This window comes from Pelecanus crispus, chromosome 14, assembly GCF_030463565.1.
Source record: "Pelecanus crispus isolate bPelCri1 chromosome 14, bPelCri1.pri, whole genome shotgun sequence".
In the NCBI taxonomy this organism is placed as follows: Eukaryota; Metazoa; Chordata; class Aves; order Pelecaniformes; family Pelecanidae; genus Pelecanus; species Pelecanus crispus.
The window spans coordinates 4,461,208-4,480,086 of record NC_134656.1 but is presented as its reverse complement, the minus strand read 5'-3'; the positions used below and the strand labels follow the sequence as shown (position 1 = coordinate 4,480,086).

General features: G+C 43.2%; 1 protein-coding gene across 2 annotated transcripts in view; it reads left to right on the top strand.

Moving 5' to 3' along the window:
- Positions 1 to 18,879, top strand: part of CDH4 (cadherin 4) — a 467,924-nt gene that overhangs the window by 384,759 nt on the left and 64,286 nt on the right. For both annotated transcript variants that reach the window (XM_075720977.1, XM_075720976.1), the window contains exon 7: positions 1,694 to 1,866. In XM_075720977.1, coding sequence (XP_075577092.1) covers positions 1,694 to 1,866 — 173 coding nt within the window. The remainder of the gene's footprint in view (positions 1 to 1,693; positions 1,867 to 18,879) is intronic.

Sequence of the window (18,879 nt, the reverse complement as noted above, 5' to 3'; positions counted from 1 at the left end):
TTCATTTATTTTTTAATCTATAATTCTTATTGAACTAAGAAAACTCACAGGGATTTGTATCACCAGAGAGAACAAAAAGAGCCTGATTGAGCCAGATGGAAAGAGATCAGCAAAGCACTTTCCACAGCTCAAAAATACAAACTTATGTGCCACTTCTTGCTAATACTGGGAAATGTTATTTTCCCAAAGTTGGGGAGGTACTGGGGGGATTGCCTATGTGCCGAGTGCCTTAAAGACACTTGGCTAGGGTACAGAATTTGGGCACGCTGCAGCCATGGGTAGATCTGCCCATTTGGAGCATGGGGTATGTTTTTAAATTCTCTCGCAAACCGATGCAAGCTCTCCAGCTCTCTGCTTTCTCTGAGCTGGAAGCTTGGTAGCTGTGTGACCAAGCTGGGGGTCTGGGCTTATTAGATGAGACACGATGCAGTGCTGATGTAGCCACAGGTCCTCAAGTTTGCCAGTGGCTCACACATAATCAAGTGGGCAGAACGAGCTCAGCTCTTTTTGTAAAACAATGTGCGGCTCCATCTTGAATCAGCTGAGGTTCTTGTTGGGACCACTTTGCATCTCCTCCAGCACGGCAGGCTCATAAGTTGGTTCATCCTGTTTAGAGTTCCCGAATGAGCAGTGTTCAAGCGGTACCTTCCATCTCTCCATTGATGTTGTTGGGTTTTGATGGTCACTAAACGAGGCTATGTCTGGTTTCACTGTCTCTCTTTGCCTCCCGCTCCTCCTTTCAGGTCTCATAGCATTAGATTCATCCACTGTTGTGGATTGCTTTTTGTAAGCAGTATGTGTCTGCCCTTTTAGACATTCTCTCCTACCAATATAACAAGCGTAAAGCTGGGCCCTATGAGCTCTGGGGGGTCACAGGACCATGCAGCTGCAGGAGTCCATCCAATCAAGTAACATCTTTTACCCTCATAATGATAATTTCCCACTTTAGCAAAACACCCTGCTGCCAAACTCCAGTGATAATGAGCCTGTCAGTGCATCAGTGCACTCCCAACAGTATCTAGAAAGTAGGGATTGTTTTTTGCAAGGCAAATGAAGACACTGATCATTAACAAGAAACAAACCAACGATTCAATACATCGCTGGCCACACATACCAAATCATTGATTTTCTGTCCTGCTGGGCAGCAGCTGTTCCATTTGCTCTGCAGAAATGGGTTTTTTTTCTCCAGAAGGGGCCAGAAGGGTGGATGTTTCTCCAAGAACTGGAGGCAGCAGGCAGTTGCTTCCTGCACTGGCCATGGACATGTTGACAGGGTCCTTCTGAAGCTGCTGAGAAGTCTGATGGGCTTTCCACTATTAAAACTCTACTTCTGAATGCATGTGAATGCAGTGATTGGATGGAAAAAAAATCTCCTGTGAGAATCTATATGAAATTGCAGGAGAAAAAATGCTGCCCTAAAACTTACAATCACTGAAAGAATTAGAAGTTAATCATAGATATCCTCATATGACTTCTTGCTATACACCCGTTACGTGTAATCAGTATCCTTACAGATCATCTAGTCTCAGCAGTGTTGCTATTTTCATAATCCTCGCCCTGCCTAGCTGGCTGGATTGAAATGGGATGTCTTCTCCGTAGCATTTCTGAGTAAAATGCATGACCCTGAGTCAATGGGACTACAATCTGCTCTGCAATGAGATAGTCCTGATATTTCATCTTCTTTTGTTCCAAGGTACCTACGTGATGACAGTGACGGCAAACGATGCAGATGACAGTACTACAGCAAACGGGATGGTGAGATACCGAATCGTGACTCAGACCCCACAGAGCCCATCGCAAAATATGTTTACTATTAACAGCGAGACAGGAGACATTGTCACAGTGGCTGCTGGACTTGACAGAGAGGTGAGTTTAAAAGCCATCATACCAGGTTTCCCATTGTTGAGGGTTGCTGACTTGCAAAGTCCAAATCCTGTCTCGAATACAAAGCCTCTAAAAGTTTGAGCTGCAGCATGGAGATCATGGTCTTTGCTTCTGCAGCAACTGTGGGGCATCGTGGCTTTGATGTGATATTTTTGTCTTAATCCATATCAGTCGATGAAGCCCTGGGAGAATCTTCAGACTTGGGAAGCTGATATTTTCCTTGCGTAAATTTGTACAACTCAAAGATGTGGAAAATACTCCAGAAGGACCAGGGGGATGAATAAAGTGGCATTTGTCCCCCTTCTGTCGGGGGACAAATAAATGCCATACATCTATAGTCTTTTCGAGACCTGTCTTGTTTAGTTCTTTGCACGTTATCTTTGGAAGCAGTTACACAGCCTATACTCACACACTTTGCACGTTTCATGATGGCATCCTTATGTCATTTCCAAACTAGGAAAATGTCTTCCAATGATTTTGGTTTTGTGTGAGGTTCTGCCTTCAGTACCTCTCCTTTCTGCTATTTTACAATGTACAGCTTTTCCAAATGCAGACGCATACTCTACTAGTGTGAGCTATATAGTATGATTCTCAGAGCTCTGCCTTCTGTAGCTGTGAATATAGCTCAAGGAGAAAGCGTTTATACCTCCCACATTAAACAAAAATCAGCGTAGCATCAGTGGTGGGTTGGAGTGACCTGGGAAGGAGGGGACAGGGGTGAAGAGAGAGAAAGAACTTAAGATCTGGGGTTTTTCCCATTGGACTGCGCGGTTCATGCAGTGTCACCTGTCCAATGCAACTAGGAGATCTTGATCAACTTGTAGGTGCTGGGGAGGATCATTTGTTTGTTGAACCGCCAGCCACAGATAGTATGGCTGTGCAGCAAATAGGAAAGTAAGGACTTACATAGTCTTAGGCCCAGATGTTTAACTTCAGGCAGTCCCCAGAGATAACAAGTCCAGTGAAATCCATTTTGAGAGAGCCCAACGTGCTGCATTTCTGAGAGAAAGCACCAGAAACTGGTTTTGTTCTTCCTTTTCCTCCTTTCCCCCCGTGACCGATGGCAGGGACGGAGCAAGCAGGAGGCGCCGCGTGCGGGCTGGTCCATGGGTTTCCTGTCTGGGACACCAGACTCGGAGGGGTGAAAACCTCCAGCACTACAGAGATTTTTTTTCCCTTCCCCAGCAGCACTCTTTTGGCCCCGCTGCAGAGCGCTCTGCCGAGCGCCAGCGGACATGTGCCCATTTCATGCACATGCCTGGGCCGCTTTTTGGCTTCAGGGCTGCACGGCAGCTTTGGGAGGAATCCCGAATGCGGCTGCGGGGACGCTACTGGGGGCAGATAAAAGCAACGGCAGCAGCTCAGCGGCAAGCGGAGTGCCCCAGGGCAGCCAGCGGGACGGCACGGGGACCCGGGCTGCTGGCTGGGAACGGCGCAGATTTGGGGCTTGCCCCAGGCACGGTTTCAGGGCGAGCTGACCCGGGGGGAGACGCTCTGCGAAACAGCTTTCCAGTGAGAAGGTCGGGTGAGTGGAGAGCTTTCCAGATGTGAAGACAAGAAGCAGAGCAGGAGGAGCACCACAGCTCCTTCCCATCTGATGTGGCAGACTTTGCGAGCACAACCCAGGGCAGATTTGACCTTTCCCTGCTCTTTTTATTTAGAGAACCAGAAAGTTAGCTGAATCTTAAGCAAGTAGATTATCCTAAGCAATGCTGAAGCCTGCAGCGTGCTTGTAGTTGAAGAGGAGGAAAAAGTGCTGCAGAGATTGCTGGCAGCCCTCGGGAGGGACGGTGGCAGAGTACGCCGAGGAGGGATCTGAATTCTGGCAGGAAAATGCTGATTTTATGGAAATGACAGAACTATTACTGCCCCCTTGACATCAGTGGGGGCCAGCATTTTAATGTAGGGCTTTACGGGTAGAGAAAGGTCGTCAGTTTGTATTAATTTCAGAGACATAGATTGGGATAGCTTGGTGGGAGAGAGGTTTTAATCTCAGCAAATCAGCTCGAAAAAGAGGCAGGTGATAATAGGGGGAAAGGGTAAGGCAGAATAGTCATCTTTTTTCACTTCTATCTCATTGCATCTGAAGTATTTTAAAAACTTGCAGGGGAACCATATGCTTCACGTTAGTTCCCCTGTTGTACTGACTCTGGGAAATCAAGGCAAGCTGGCACGTTGTGTATGGAAATACGGTGTTGAGTGTCCCAAGCTGAGTACCAGGCTGGGCAAGGAACACTTGGATGGAGGCAGAACAACGAGCTCTGGGCACAGTCCTGGGGCTGCCCTGAAGGTACAGGACATGCTTATTCCCAACGCTCTCTGCTGTGTTTCAGGTTTACATCTGGAACTGGCAAAAGTTTTTGGCTAATTAACATAAAATTGAATTAGGACTAAATTGAAAAATGTGTTTAAGCACTCCCACAACTGTACCACAGATTGTTTTTTTGTTTTTGTTTGTTTTTCCTGAAATCTTGAGAAAGCTATTAGAGGAGTAAATTTGGTTTTGCTGCTGACATTTTCTTGTTGTTAGGAAAAGGAGCTGAAGAGCAGTATTTGGAATGCAGATTTGTGTAAATTAAAATGTTAACAAATCTGACCTATTCAGCTGAAACTACTACAACCATGATAAATTCCCTGGATACCCGTTACTTCTCCAAATGCTTATTGACACATTTATCTGTGCCTATGACGCTATTATGTTAAGCTGTGTTGAAACAGAACCAGGTTTTCGGTCTCCGTTGAACCCTTCTACCTTGCTCCTGCAATGCAAAGGCGCCTCAAAGCAGGCGCGAAAATAACTGTCAAAGCTATTCCGTATCTGAGAGACAGGCCCATGTTCAGATCCAGCATTTGTCTTTCAGAGGGGAGAAAAGTCGCTTCAGAACTGGTGTTTCTAGCTCGGCATTTCTGTTGCATGCTCATTAAATGAGACTTCCTGATGCTCTCAGTATCTCCGCTTAAATATTGGTTCTTTACTGGTTTCTTACATTACCTTCAACTCATGAAATGTCCAAGAAACTGGACAAAGCGTTCCAGCTTGTTTTGTGTCATGAGAAGCGTTTCGGTTAACCTGCGAGAAACCTATTTTAAGACAAATTCATGTAGTTTGCTGCTGTTTCTAAACCCTCATTTCCACAAACCAAGGAGGAAATTAAAAACTCAGCCTCTCAAATTGTGCTGGTCTCTCTAAATGTGTCTGACACGGAAGATAGCAAAATGAAAAGCCAAGGTATTAAAATATTGATGGCTTTAAAGTTATCTTGCCTGGTTCCCAGTAATCTGGATGTAAATATGGTTACAATGCTCTGTGTCCATTCACTCATTACAACTGCGCTTAATTGAATGGATCCCCGAGGAAGATAAAGATAATTGGACTGCACTTCATAAAAATTATTAAAGGAGGACAGTTTAGCAACAGCCTCATTCAAGCTCCTGGATGCCTAAGGGTGAGAAATGCCAAAGGTGGAACAAAGGAACATCTATCCCTTGAATTAATAGGGAAAATGATAGGGATTTAGAGTGCGCCAGAGGTTCAAATGTACATTCAGACAGCCAGGCTTAGATGAAAAGGGTAAAAGCAGATACTTGCTCTAACACAGGAAAACGTCAGGGAAACGCAGGAAACCAGTAGCTGATTTAATGAAACTAGGAGGGAAAGATCAAATAGTGGTGGGAGCACAAAATGTGTGGATTAATAGGGAAGGCTATGAACACATGAGATGGACAGGGTGTAACAAAGTTCGGGGGTAGGAGGGGCCGTGCTAGCTTATTCAATTTATGGCAGGCTGCTGCAGAAATGGGTGGTACTACTAGGAGTTGCTACCCAACTGATAGCTTAATTTAGCAGTGCATCTGAATTCCAGATTTCATTGCTTGCCTTTTTTTTTTTTTTTCCACTTGGAAGAAAATAACAAGAGGTAAAAAAGGGTCAGCTGTCCCCAGCTGGGGCTTGCAAACAGGCAGAACATTCATGTTTCTGTTTTCTATTCTGAAAAGTAACATTTCTCCTTATAACCGTGCAAAAGGGACCAGATCTGTGCTGCGTGTTTGCTCATTTTGTCCACTGCCACTCTCGCTGGCATCCCAGGCAGGGATCGAGCCCAGACTGTCAGCCTGACGGTGAGCGCCAGGTACAGTAATTCAACTCCATCAGCTCTTTTGATTTCTCTGGTGGCAGAATATCTGTCTCAGTAGCACATTAAACCTGCACTGGGGCTATAGTATAGGCAATATCATCCTCTGAAGAGCTTCTGCTAAATATTTTATGAACATGGACTTTGAGCAAGCAACGGGGAAAAAAAAAAGAAGTGAGGGAAAAGGAGCTGGTTGATCCCGCACTCTGCTGGCAGGCCAATAAGTGTCGAGACATCTCAAATGTCATCCAGGCTTATTTGAGATAATAAGTATTTCGGCTCTGCGGTGCTAGTAGTGTAATGTTGCTAACTTTTTGAGATCTCCTTTAGAAAGGAGTCCCTTCCTGGCACATTCATCTCATGTTGCAGAAATTAAGAAAGTCAGGAGCTCTGAGTTGCTTCTTCCAAATTTCTGTATGTTTATATTTCTTTTAAAAGTGATTGGAGCTCTGCTGCTGCAAATGCTTTTAAAAATACATGAAATCCGATTCTATGATTACTACACTTGGCTTTCTGAAAACGTGATGTTGCTAGTCTTTCTCAAGTGAGTGAAAGATAAAAGGGAGAGCCTGCCAACAACTGAGTTAGTGGCTTATTTTATTTATGAATGAAATGGCAGGATTTTTGTGGGGAAGAGGAAAAAGTTCTTATTGGCAGAGACAGTTGATTTCTTTTCCAACACTCTGGTTTTGTTGCAACTAGACATTTCTGATAGAGCAGAATTTTGAAATGTTATGTTATTAAAAAAAGCAGTACTGTGCTTCTCCAAAAACTGAGCGGGGATTGGTTTTTACCATCTGTAGTAACTATTTTGGGTACATTTATCTCCAGGTCATTGCAGTAGCTTTTGAAAACCGCCTTGTTACTTCATTTCAAATGTTTGCTGGAAGTAAACAAGGCATTGCACTGGTGATAGGAATTAGTTTATCCATTGGGACTGCTATAATTCATCCTTTGCGAAAAAATCCCATAGACAGCAATCTACTAATTCAAGATTACCTAAATAAAGTGTTTTCATTATGGGCTTGGCTCTTCCAGCCAGCTGATACTCTAAGCCTAGCCAACAGGTAACATAGGCTTGAGCCTTGCTTTCTGTACCAGGAAATTTTTCTCTGATGGGAGAGTCCAGCAGCTTTCAATCCTTTTTCTGCCTCTGGAATATAACAAAAGGATTTTATTCTGTTCTAAATTATCATCACCTGTGTTAGTTATTTCCCCTCGCTGCATATCAATGTGACGTTCCACAAAGGTGCGCCCCCTCCTCTGAGCAGGGTTGGAGGAACATCTGCTGCAGCGTGAGGCTGAAGGATCTCGATGCGATCCGAGTGATATAGGAGTGAATCTGTACCGATTATCAATCGTGTATGCGTACTGACAAAATACAAAGAATGAGGGAAAGTGACATCGAAATGGCTTGACTGCATCCTAAGAGTTTCTGTTTCCCATTTTCCTCACTCAAATTAGCCATCTCCAAGGAGCAGTGAGGACTAATGCAAAATTGGAAGAGGGTGTCACCTTCTGACAGGCGCAATCTAGCATGCACCGTATTTGCTATTTGTATCTATTACAGGAGTTCTTTAAAGTGAGAGGGATTCCGGTTTTCATGTTCTCTCCATTATTTATTCCGGAGAAGAACTGAAGCAAGGTTCTTAGATTCTGCTGAGCCACAAGTATCTTGCTTTTAAAGAAGTTCCTGTATCACTGCATTAAAACTCGCAGAAAAATGCATTCACAGCTGAACTACCAGGAGGAGAACAAGACTGAGAAATTAGCAATTATTTTGCCAGTGAGGCACATCCATTTCTACAAATTTGGACCACAAGCCCCTGTATTTAGCTTCTAGACTCACAGGCTCCCAAAATGTTTTCCAATGACTGAGATGACGAAGGACTGTGACAGATTTCCAAGGGTAAGTGGCTTTTCCACTTCTCACAGTATTTAGATAATGATTGGAAGTCTTGGTGGAACATGTCTTCAAGCCAGACATAAACTACTGGAGTCTTAACAGGGGTAAGCAGGTAAAATACCGTAGCATCCTCTGTACAGCAGGTCAGACTGTGTATTTTATTTGTCCTTTCTAGCCTTGGCCTTTATGTTTCCGACAGAGTTTCCCTTTGCTCTTGAGAAGCAGCCTGCCCCAGCGCTGTCGCACAGCGGGCTCTGCCCTCGCTGTCTGCCCGGCTGCCGCACACCATCCCAGGGATTTGTGGAGCACAAAGTCCTGCTGGGGGATGAAAGCCACTCTATAAATGTCATTTATCACTGAATTCTGTGTTATTCCTGATACCCTGTAATTTTTCAGGTCCATGTAACAAAAATGTAAATACTGAAGCTTTATATATTAATACGGCTGAAATCATTACTTAAAGATAAAACTGGTTAAATTATTCAGTTATAAAATTATCCTATTTCCACAGCAGCATATCCTGTCAAAGGAAGAGCTGATTAGCCATAAGCTGAATTTAGCCAGTAGATTTACGCTTGATTCTGGTTTATGTTTCTACGTTGTATGTAGGACTGATTTGAGCTTGCTCCATCATTCCAGCATGCATTTCATTTTCTCATTACAGACAAGAATGACCATTTTCAGCAAATTATGGTGAGGAGCACTACCACTCACCAGTGAAGAAGGTTCATTTTATTAACCCCATTTAGTGCCTTTGGAAATGCGTCGTGCACCCAATGGAGGGCAACTTGTAGTAATTTGGGATACCAGAAGTTAGTAGATGGGGAGGGCTTGAATCTGCTCTGAGCACTGTTAGTCCAGTGTTGCTTAAGGGATTCCTCGGTAGTCCTTGTTGCAGGATGGGAAAGATGAGAGCAAAGCCTCATCAGAGAAATAACGCCATTTGTTTTAATTAAGAAGGGAGTTACGTCAGTGGTTCTGAAACCTTGTTACAGTACCTGGAAAGAATATGTCTCCCCGTTTGCGTTTCTCAAATAGCAGTGGCTGTGTGTCTTTCTGGTGGGTGTTTCCAGAATCATCTGTACCTTTCCGTCTTCTGGATGATTGCTGCAACTCACTAAATACAATGCTGTCAATCAGTTTTTAGAGCTCGTGAGTATAGAAGGGTTTTTTTGATTATTTTTCCTTGATAAAAACCTGATAGCTAGGTAGAACATTATACAGATAGAGGAAGGGCTCTGAGCCATGGGCTTTGGAAGACAATAGCATAAGTATGTGTGTCACTAAAAAACAAAGAAAATTTGGAGATGATAAGAGAAACTTTTAAAGAACAAAAGAGCTTTCCAAAAAAAGAGGCTGGTAAATTGCTTGGGGAAACTGTGGGAGTCCACTGAGTACATAGGAAAACAGCCATGGTATTTACCTCCCAAAAAAATTCACCAGCAAGACGATCAGGACGCAAATGTAATGGGCTGGAGACCAACTGGTTATACAAATTGTGATGGTCTGTTGGCACCATTTGAATGTGAGTTTGTGTAAGCTCAGTGTAGCTGAGGTTTCATCCACACATGTTCACTCATTATCCTCCCTGTGCTTAAACACTAATGGCCCTGTCGTCACTGGGGGGTTTGGGAAGTTAATACCATTGACAAGCAGAGAAACACTAATAAAGGAAGTAAGACAGCACAACAAACACGTATTTAATCATACTGCCTGGACAGGCAGAGCATGCTTTATGGCCACCTGTATTGCTAATCCTTGACCGATAGACGTGTGACATTTAAACCTTGACATCTCTGCTTTTGGGGAGGGAGCACTTTGCACGCTCTGGAAAAACATGGCAGAGCACAGCCTGTTTAGTTAAGCAAGCTGCTCAGGCTGATAGTTTCCATGAAACCTTATCATGCTCTTCCCATTATATCAGTCTGTGCAACGCAAACTCTTTGGGATTCAGAAAATCATGGTCAACCTGTTGCCAGGATAAGCAGTCCTACCAAATTTTTTTAATGCTAATTTTGAACTTGTCTTCAGTAATTCTTTGCCTTTGCTGTTGCATTGCCAAGATGCCTTATTCATGACCGGGACACGCTGTGTCTTCTTCACCACTCCTTTTGCCCTTTGAAGAAGATCATCAGAGCTGTTTGTGAGGGATGAGGCAGGACCCATGATTTTTGTGGCCACACTGACCCTCTTGAGAAGTTGGCTTCACATTTGCAGACTAGTTGCCGAGGAGGCTTCATCTTTCCTGATGAGGCTGACAGTCCTCGTCAGTGAAACATAGCAGAGGAGCTGATGGGGAGCCCACCTTGGCGCCACAGCGCATCTCTGCAATAAATATTTGACAAGATGATCTGCCGCACACGGCTTGCATTTGTCTTGGCCCTGCTCCTGTCCAAGGGCATTTCATTCCCCATCAAATTATGTTATTAATGAAGAAGATCAAATAGAGCAATGGTGCTGCTTTTATCGGTCTAGTTGTTCTGTGAAGTTTTTCAGTTTGAGTCCCTGTGCATTGTGTGTCCCTTCTGAAGATAAGCACAGAAGGATGCTCTAACCACCGAACAGAGAGAACCCATATATAAAAGTGAACCTACAGCCAGTTTACATCTCCCGTGGAGCGGATTCCACGAAGAATGAGTCCTCCCCTTTGGCTGAAACAAAAGGTTTCCTCCCACTCAGACAGTGCATATGGAGCTATTTACTGCCTGCCAGAGTAGCTCCCTAGTTTGTTTTTTTTACTCTTTTTTCCATTTGGCTTAGAGACTCTTTTATACACCTGGCTTCCTTTAAGCATTGCTAGCATTCAGATGCTATAGCCTCTGGAGGAAATTGTACTGATTCACGTGTTAAACTGTAATGACTTCTTATTCATATTTGGGCAAGCTATTGAAGCGACGTTACCAAATTGAAAAGCTACATGATTTGGGGTTGACCTACTCAGATAAAACAAACCTTTGAGTTTAATTGGATCCGATTAGAGTCTGAGCAAGAATAGGACTGATACCCAACCTAATCAGTTCTCTTTTTTTAAATGTGGAAATCTTCAGAGCCTCTCCTATAAGAAAATTCCACATATACTAATAGTCTATAGGCCCTTTTCTTTCTTCACACACTTCTTAATGTGTTCAGAGACTTCTGGTACAGTCTGGTTGCCCTTGTTTCAAGTTGCTCGTGAAATCCCACCTCTGACTACAGTGGGCTGGCTTTATACATTATTCAGTAGTAAAATCCCAGCTGAATGGTGGGGGGCGAGGGGGTGGAAGTTAAGTATTGGAGTGGAAAGCTCACCAGGTCCTTAGCATAATCTCTCTGGTTCAGACCTGCATTTCTTTTTCCATTTGAGCTTGTCTTACAGTGGAGAATAGTGTATCATTCCAATTTTAGATAGCAGACTACCTGCTCAGCTCAGGCAGATTTAAAGTTTTTCTTCTGGTACATCACATACTTTCCGACAGCCCCTTCCCCTCTCTAAAGGGATTATTGTCTAAATCTGCACGAGGTCAAGTGAAATAATTAAACACAAGCTGGCTCCACTAATTAACTTATCCACAGACCATTGTCTGTTGTTAGCATTTTAAAGAGAGACTTTGTTAACTCTTTCTTCCTAGACCTAGTAGTGTTTTTTTTAATAACACAACCCATTCCTATAAGCATCTTTGGCTATATTTCTTATAAAATATTATCATCGACACGTTTGCCAGAGCATGAATGAGTTCACAGGATTTTTCAGTCTGCAGCTACTTTTCTTAACACAGCATAAGAAAAAGGCAGCTTAAATGCAAAGGAACGTAGCTGTCAGAAGACCAGATATAGAGTCTTGTATTCTGAAAGTATTCTTAAAATGGAAAGTCATCAGTGTAAACAATGGAGAGATTATTATGTGCTTTGTAAAATATAATTAAAATGGTGATATGTCTAGTGTCTTACAGTACATCTCATCAGAGCTTTGGAACTGTGTCAGGATCATGGACTATGGAGTTGCTGGGGATGTAATCCTTCCAGAAAGACAGAAGTGTGTGCACAGGGACAAAAATGTGGGAGTTTGCTATTCTGCACCACGAACACTGTCTAATTCCTTGAGTTCTGCACTAATAGGTACCCCAAATGGTGGCAGAAAGTGGCTCTGTGAAGGGGAGAACTGTTCTTGTTAGGCATTCGAAGCATCCCTAGACTGGCTATAAATAATCACAACATCAGGTACTGAAGTTTGGGGTATTCTCCATTCACTACAGGTTGAGAGAGGGTCTCTTGGATAAGGCCAGCAAGGTATCATGTGCAGGCAAGGAGCTGTGTGTTACTTTTCCCACAATTGCACATTAAAGCATCTAGGAGCTTGTAGTAGCAGAGCAGTGAGGCAGTTTGTTCTTTTGTCATGGTAACCTCACCATTTTTTCTCCTAATTTTTAGGCTAAAATTGTGTTGTTCTGTTATTCCAATATTCAAAAATTGTGGGGATTTACTGTAAGAAATCCTCATTAAGTAGAGTATGTGTCAGTACAATGATGTTGTATGCAAGCTATTCATTTTTTGACTTAAAATGCTTTCTGTTCCAAATGCCTTTCTAGAAAAATAAATTTAGTTTTCTGTTAAAGTAAACAGGTCATATACTGAGCGACCTCAAATCTGATGGCTAAAATGTAGAAGGGGAACTAATTGGATAAAAATGCGGTGACTCATACTATCCAGACATTCAATAAGTTGTCCCTTCCAGCCTTAATTTATACAGCTCTCTGAAAAATAAATAGGTTGCAGTTTCACATTCATACCAATGTGGAATTCATCTCAGTTTATAAGGAAGAATCTTGTTTTAATGCTTAAAGGTTTGGGTAGGTGCTCAAACAGGGGTAAACTGGCCAGGCTGATTTCTGTTGCCTGAGGATGGGAAGCAGGGTTTGTAAGTCAACAGCGAGTGACTCTCGTAGAATTGATAAAGCTTTGCTAGTAGATATCTGCTTTTCTAAAGGGAGGGTTTGATACCGCCCAAGCAAGCATATGCCAAATAAAATGCCGACTTAGGAAGCGTTGTTTTTACCTTCTGAAAGTGACTTTCAGAGAGATAAGAGGAGCAGCATCTTTCTCTTTCTCACTCTGTGCAAACCCTGCAGTTTGCTTGCAGCAGAGTGGAGCTGGCCCAGCCGTAGAGATCTGCAGTGTTTGAAATATCCTACAATATATTGTATGTGTTCTGCTCACAGGGGAGCTTGTACTGAGATGAAGTGAAGTGGTAGATGAGAGGATACTCCACGCATTATCCATTCTGGAAGTGGTTTGTTTTGGAGATGTGTATGTTTCTGCAATTATTTTAGCCATTAAACTTCAGCCCTGAATATGCTTTCATCTTGGCTGATTCCATCTTTTTGTGGCCATGGCAATGCAGAGAAGTGTGATGGGAAATGCATTATTAGATTTGTAAATTATGTGCATTTTTCCCCCCTGGATGTTTGATATCAGAAGACACGATGTTTGACAGAAAAGGTAGTGAACAGTATTTGCTTGTAAATCAGCAGCTAGATGTGGTTTGAATGAATGCATATTTGAGCATAAAGAGAAAATATGAGAGGGTTACCAGTGCTCCTCACTATCAGAAAATCTGCCCTACGGATGAGAAGCGGAGGCAGCTTCCATCAGCGTGTGCTGGAGAGGTGCTGAATAACTGTGTGACTTCAACATACCAACTGTTTACACAGCAATCGCTGCCCGGACTGTGGTGCCTATGGGCATATCTAAGCTGACTTTCCAAGAGCAAGCTTCACTAGTGCTAGTAAAATAGCCTGAAGACCAGGGAAATCTGCAGACATTGGATGGATGTTTGGGTAGGTGGCCCACCTGCAGCTCTTGGGCCATGGCAACATTTCTGTGAACCCACAAACTAGAGAGCTGGAGAATCTCTCAGCTTATATCCATGAGTAAAAATTGAAGCATCAGCAGTCATTTATGTAGATGATCCTGATTAGGCAGGAAAAGCCCCACAAGAGTTTCCCACCCCCAGATTAGGACAAAATAATGAATTTTTAAAATCTTAATTACCAATCAGAAAAAAATCTGGGATCAACATTTTTATTTTAATAGCTGCAAAAATGTCACATTGATATTGGTCTTCTAAAATGATGTTTGACATTTTAAAAGATCAATTTTTGTCAAAGTTATCTCAAACCATTAAAACCATTTTAAAAGGCACTATTATGCAACGTAAAAATAAATTCCAAGTGCGTGAGAGGTTTCGAATGCCCTTCCTTGGGAGCAGTTTCACTCTTGGCGTCTTCTGATGAGAAACCACTTTGTCATAATGTTCTCCACCAGTTTTCGTCCGCAGGCCCCTTCAGCTCTCTGTATGGTCTCTGCCACTACTGTCATCCTGCCATATCAGAATGGGTATTTAGGGATGTTCTTCTGAAAGCTAATTCCACAGTTCGCAATAAGAGCCTGTTAATGTAACTCAGAGTGACCATTGCCTGCAGTATTTAGCATCTTCGAAGTCTGACTGACAGATTTGAGGAAGGGATTTTGCGTTATTGTGCTGACCGCTGATGCTGTACCCGGGCAGGTTTAGAGAGGAGCACAGGCACGGTGCCTTTCGTACAACGTCCATATGAAAAATAAGGTAGGCTAAATTACATACTTAACAACCAGCTGTACAGGGGAGCATTCAGGGAAAACGCATCAAAACATCTTGCAAAAACTCATTTAAAGTTACATAAATTATTGTTTGCATTTTCACATGCAGTTATTTTCAAGTCTAACCAGCTGTATCTGTTCGGAGTTGCCCTAAATAAACACGTCGTTACATAAACACAGAATTTGTTTGGGAATTTTTTCCAGTGAGGTCCAGGCCCTGTTTGCTTCACAGTATTGCACAGACTGTGAGAAGGAGGTGTCTGAATTTCAATGGGACACTTTGACACAGAAAATCCCATTCTTAGTATGTTTGGTGTTTCTAAATCGTGTGGTGACAGCTACCTTAAAAGAAGACACAGTAAATAACATGGTATATTTTTTGTTAGAGAAATTTGAATGTAAGTAGAAAGTCCAAGCGGATGATTACATTTCATTTAACATTTTTCACCCCCTTTCAGTACAGCAAGCCAACGTCTGGAGCATGCTGATGCACTGTACAGGTGTTTTGCTGACAGGTTTCCCAGCAGCATATGGGTTCGCTGCTTATTTGGAAGGCCAGGTGATTGCTATTCAAGGAGAGCGCTATGTCATGATCTGCGGTGATAACGCCGCAAGCCCGCCACCGCTGCATTATCATTTCACAGGATGCAATTACCTGATAAACGGTGACGCTCTCCGTAGCCGTGCATTGGCCATACGCCCCTGCAAGTCCAGTCCGCAAAGTTCAAGCCACTGTTCAAAAGTCCTTAAGTACCATTGAAGTGTTCTCTAGTTCTCTATAAATCTAGCAATTTATAAATGAGAAAATAAACGAAGTGACTTGAGGCACAGAGACGCTCATCTGCGACTTCTCTGTTCCAAACCAGAATAAAACTTGAAAGAATAATCTGAAAGACATGATGGTTTTTATTGAAGAAATAATCACAGAGTCACTTATCAGAATCAGGAAACCTGCTTTATCCTTTGTTGCATTATAAATAAGAATTATATTTGTTCTTGGGAGACAAGCCTGAAGTACACTGCAACACGTTATTTTGAGTGATGCACAGGGAGCGACTGAGTATATACTGCCTGTCTGTTCCATTAGGTGATTTTGTTTCTTACGTTTCTCTGCTTTCCTTACCAGGAATGAGTTGGTTTATCATTTCAGAGGTGCAGTCTGACTATTTATCGGGTCACTCGTTACTGGGTCTGAATTCGAAGCTGACCGAAGGGAGGATGCTGGCTGCTGGGCAGGGAGTGTGGTGGTGGGGAGGAGGCTGGGGCTGGGGTCTCCAGCTCTGCCCCAATCCACTCGCTGCCGAGGTGGGCTCTCCAGCTGCGGGGAGAGCGCCAGGCCATCCCAGAATGATGTGAAGGAAGGGAGAAGAAGGGAGAAACATCCGTCCTGCTTGCTTCTGCCTTGGCAGGAACAGGGAGACACAGGGTGGGACCAGGGTGGAGATAAAACGGAAGGAGGAGGAGGAGACATTTGCAGGGATGGGAGATGAAGGAGGTTGGCATGAAGGGGTTGGTAGCAGAGCCTCATCAGGCTTAGGAGCATCTGCTCACCAAAACTAGCCTAGTGCTTACTCGCTCTGGTGATTGGACATAAGCAGCCTTGAAAATAATTGTATCTGGTTGATAAAGAAATGGTGCTGGTAGCGTAGGATGTCTTACATTGAAGGAAGAATACTGGGATCCCATGAAAAGTGTGAACACTCACGATTTTTTGGAGAGAAGTCAAGTAACAATGAAGCATAGCTGGGATGTTGCAGCTGAAGGGAGAGGTGGAAGCTCTCTATCTTCTGTGCATCCTGAGCAGAGCTTCTGCAGTTACTATTTTTTGCCCTTTTTCCACTCTTCATGTTGAACTCAGGCAAAGGCTTTAAGCTCGGAATTCAAAGGAATGTAGAAAATGCCATTCTAGGTGGGACAACCCACGTAGTTCAGCATCCTCTCATGATTCGGGCATCTGTCAGAGCTTCAGGCAGGAGCTGTGTGTTTGGTGGTTATGTCTCGCACTAGGTGATTAGATGTAAAATTACACAGTATCATTCTAACTTGGAAGATAAAACCGCTTCCATGCTCTGTCTTGACTGTTCATATGTTTCTTGGCAGAAGCTGTTGCAGACACCAACTTTGAATCCTTTCAAATTAAATGTCAGTCGACGACGGCGTTGTCGTCAGCACGAGCGTCCTGCTCGTTCTGCTTCCCCCGGCTCTGGAGAGCGGTTCTGCACCTTCCCAGCTTGCTGATGAGCAGCTCATCTGGGAGCAGTTCCGAAGGAGATCTTTGACTTTCTTTGGCTTCCCAGAAGAATTCATAATTATTTCCTCCTTTATCATAGAGTGCAGCTGGAGGCTTCAGCTCCATTAGAATTGCCCTGGTAATTTCACAGTGTGAAATTTACAGCAAACAAGGGACATTAATGTTAAATAAATTTATGCAACAGCAACCCTCACCCAAGTCGTTAAAAGTGTGTGCAATTTTTAATGGATGCTTCGGCATGGCATTTGATATGTTTGTTCATTTCTTTTCCCAGTCTGTTAAGTATATATATACACACACACATAAATTTTTCTGCCAGAGGTATCGGTAAAAGCTGGCTATGGCCTGGAGTGTCACCTTCTTGCAAACGCTTTAAACATGGCTGTAATCCCAACCGCAGTGGAGCGAAGAGAGGCTGTTGCTGAAGAGCAGATTTGTGTGTGTGTATGCGAGTGTGGGTCTGTGTGCAACTCAAATAATCCAATTGAACTATGTAGTGATTCTGAATTATGTCTATTTGAAAAGACAGGATATCATAAAGACTGCTAATACGGTGGAAAATTATATTAAGCTGAGACAAGACAAAGTTGATTATGTGCTAGACTAGTGCAGATGTGCCTGGCGCTAGTCATTTATGCATATTGATTGATCTTAAATATAGCAGAGCAGAGGATGGGAGTGGTGTTTGTATGGTTATTGATTTTGTTTCAACTCCTCGGGCTGTCGTCGTAAGCTTTCAGATCCAACTACCTTGACTGATGCTGCTTGATAAGAAAGCAGGCATGAGGCTGATGTCCTAGCCAAAGAAGACATACCAGTTACGTCCTTTTAGAAGCAGACTGTTGCACTTACTTCATGCAGATATTCAGAAACATGCCAGCTCTTTGTATCTCAGTGGAGCCTGAGTATAAAATTCATTGGAAGGCTGCAGTTGGGCTTCAGCAGGCTTCGGGCTTCAGCTGGTTTTGGGTTGACCCCTAGACTTGGTGGATGTTGCTGAGCCGAGCTGGGCATTAAACAGTCAGAGAATGCTCACGTGAGTCAGTTTGCTGCGTGATCCACTTTTCTTCAGTTTGCTTGAAGGAAGTTACTTGGTTTCTTATTTGCTTAATTTTGGCTTTTACAAACCTGCACGAGCAGAACTCTTGTTTCTCCACCTCTCCCACGTTCCAAGCAGCAAAGCTGTAAACAGGAGATTTTCAATACCGTTCTTCAGTTGTTCTCTCATTTCTCACGAGTCTCTGTTAAGGTGTTCTTCAGTGCGGCTGTGCTTAGGGCCGAGGACCTTTGCCACCAGGAAGTCTGGCTTCCAAGGGCTTTAACTCTGCTGGCATCATTTGCATGGAGCTTGAAACGTGACAGGGAGTCAAATAAGATGCTGGTTTTCTAATAAACAAAGTATAAACAAAGGAGTAGAGAGAATTAGACCTTAAGCAGTCAATAAAATGGATTTGTGGCCGTTCACCCTGGAAATTTCCTAATACCCCAGTCCCGAGAGTTTATACATATGTATGGCCATCTCCACCTACCTTGACTGCAGATTGAGCTCCGTGCAGGTGACGTCTGCTGACACAGATGAGCTGTCATGATTATGGTTTAGTTCTGAAACAGGAATTTGTAAGCATGTTGAATTGAGTGCGTATCACTTACTTTGATTTATGTTTGAGCTAAGGTGAAAGAACTCTATCTATGATTATAGACATCAAAGACAATATATTGAAATTCAGTTATTATAATGTACACATCATTTATCAAATCCCTGCCCAATAATGCCAGCATTTGCTTCACAGAAAATACAGCTTGATGGATTACCTGCTTCTCACCATCTTTCTGAAGGCCAGGGAAGGCGAACACAGAATTACTTCAGAAACATCAGATTCGGGCTCTTTCAGGCTGGGGAGAGGGACTGAATCCAAAAGCCACAGGGCAGTCAGCAAAATACATAGGTAGGGTGAGGATTTCAGGGACCTTACAGTCCTCAAAGGAAACGAGTTTCTTTGTTTCCTGCTTTCATGAAGAACAGGAGCAACCCCCTGACTACAAGCAGAGCATGTATCACCTTTTGCAGAATTTCGCCTGGTTTAGTGCCT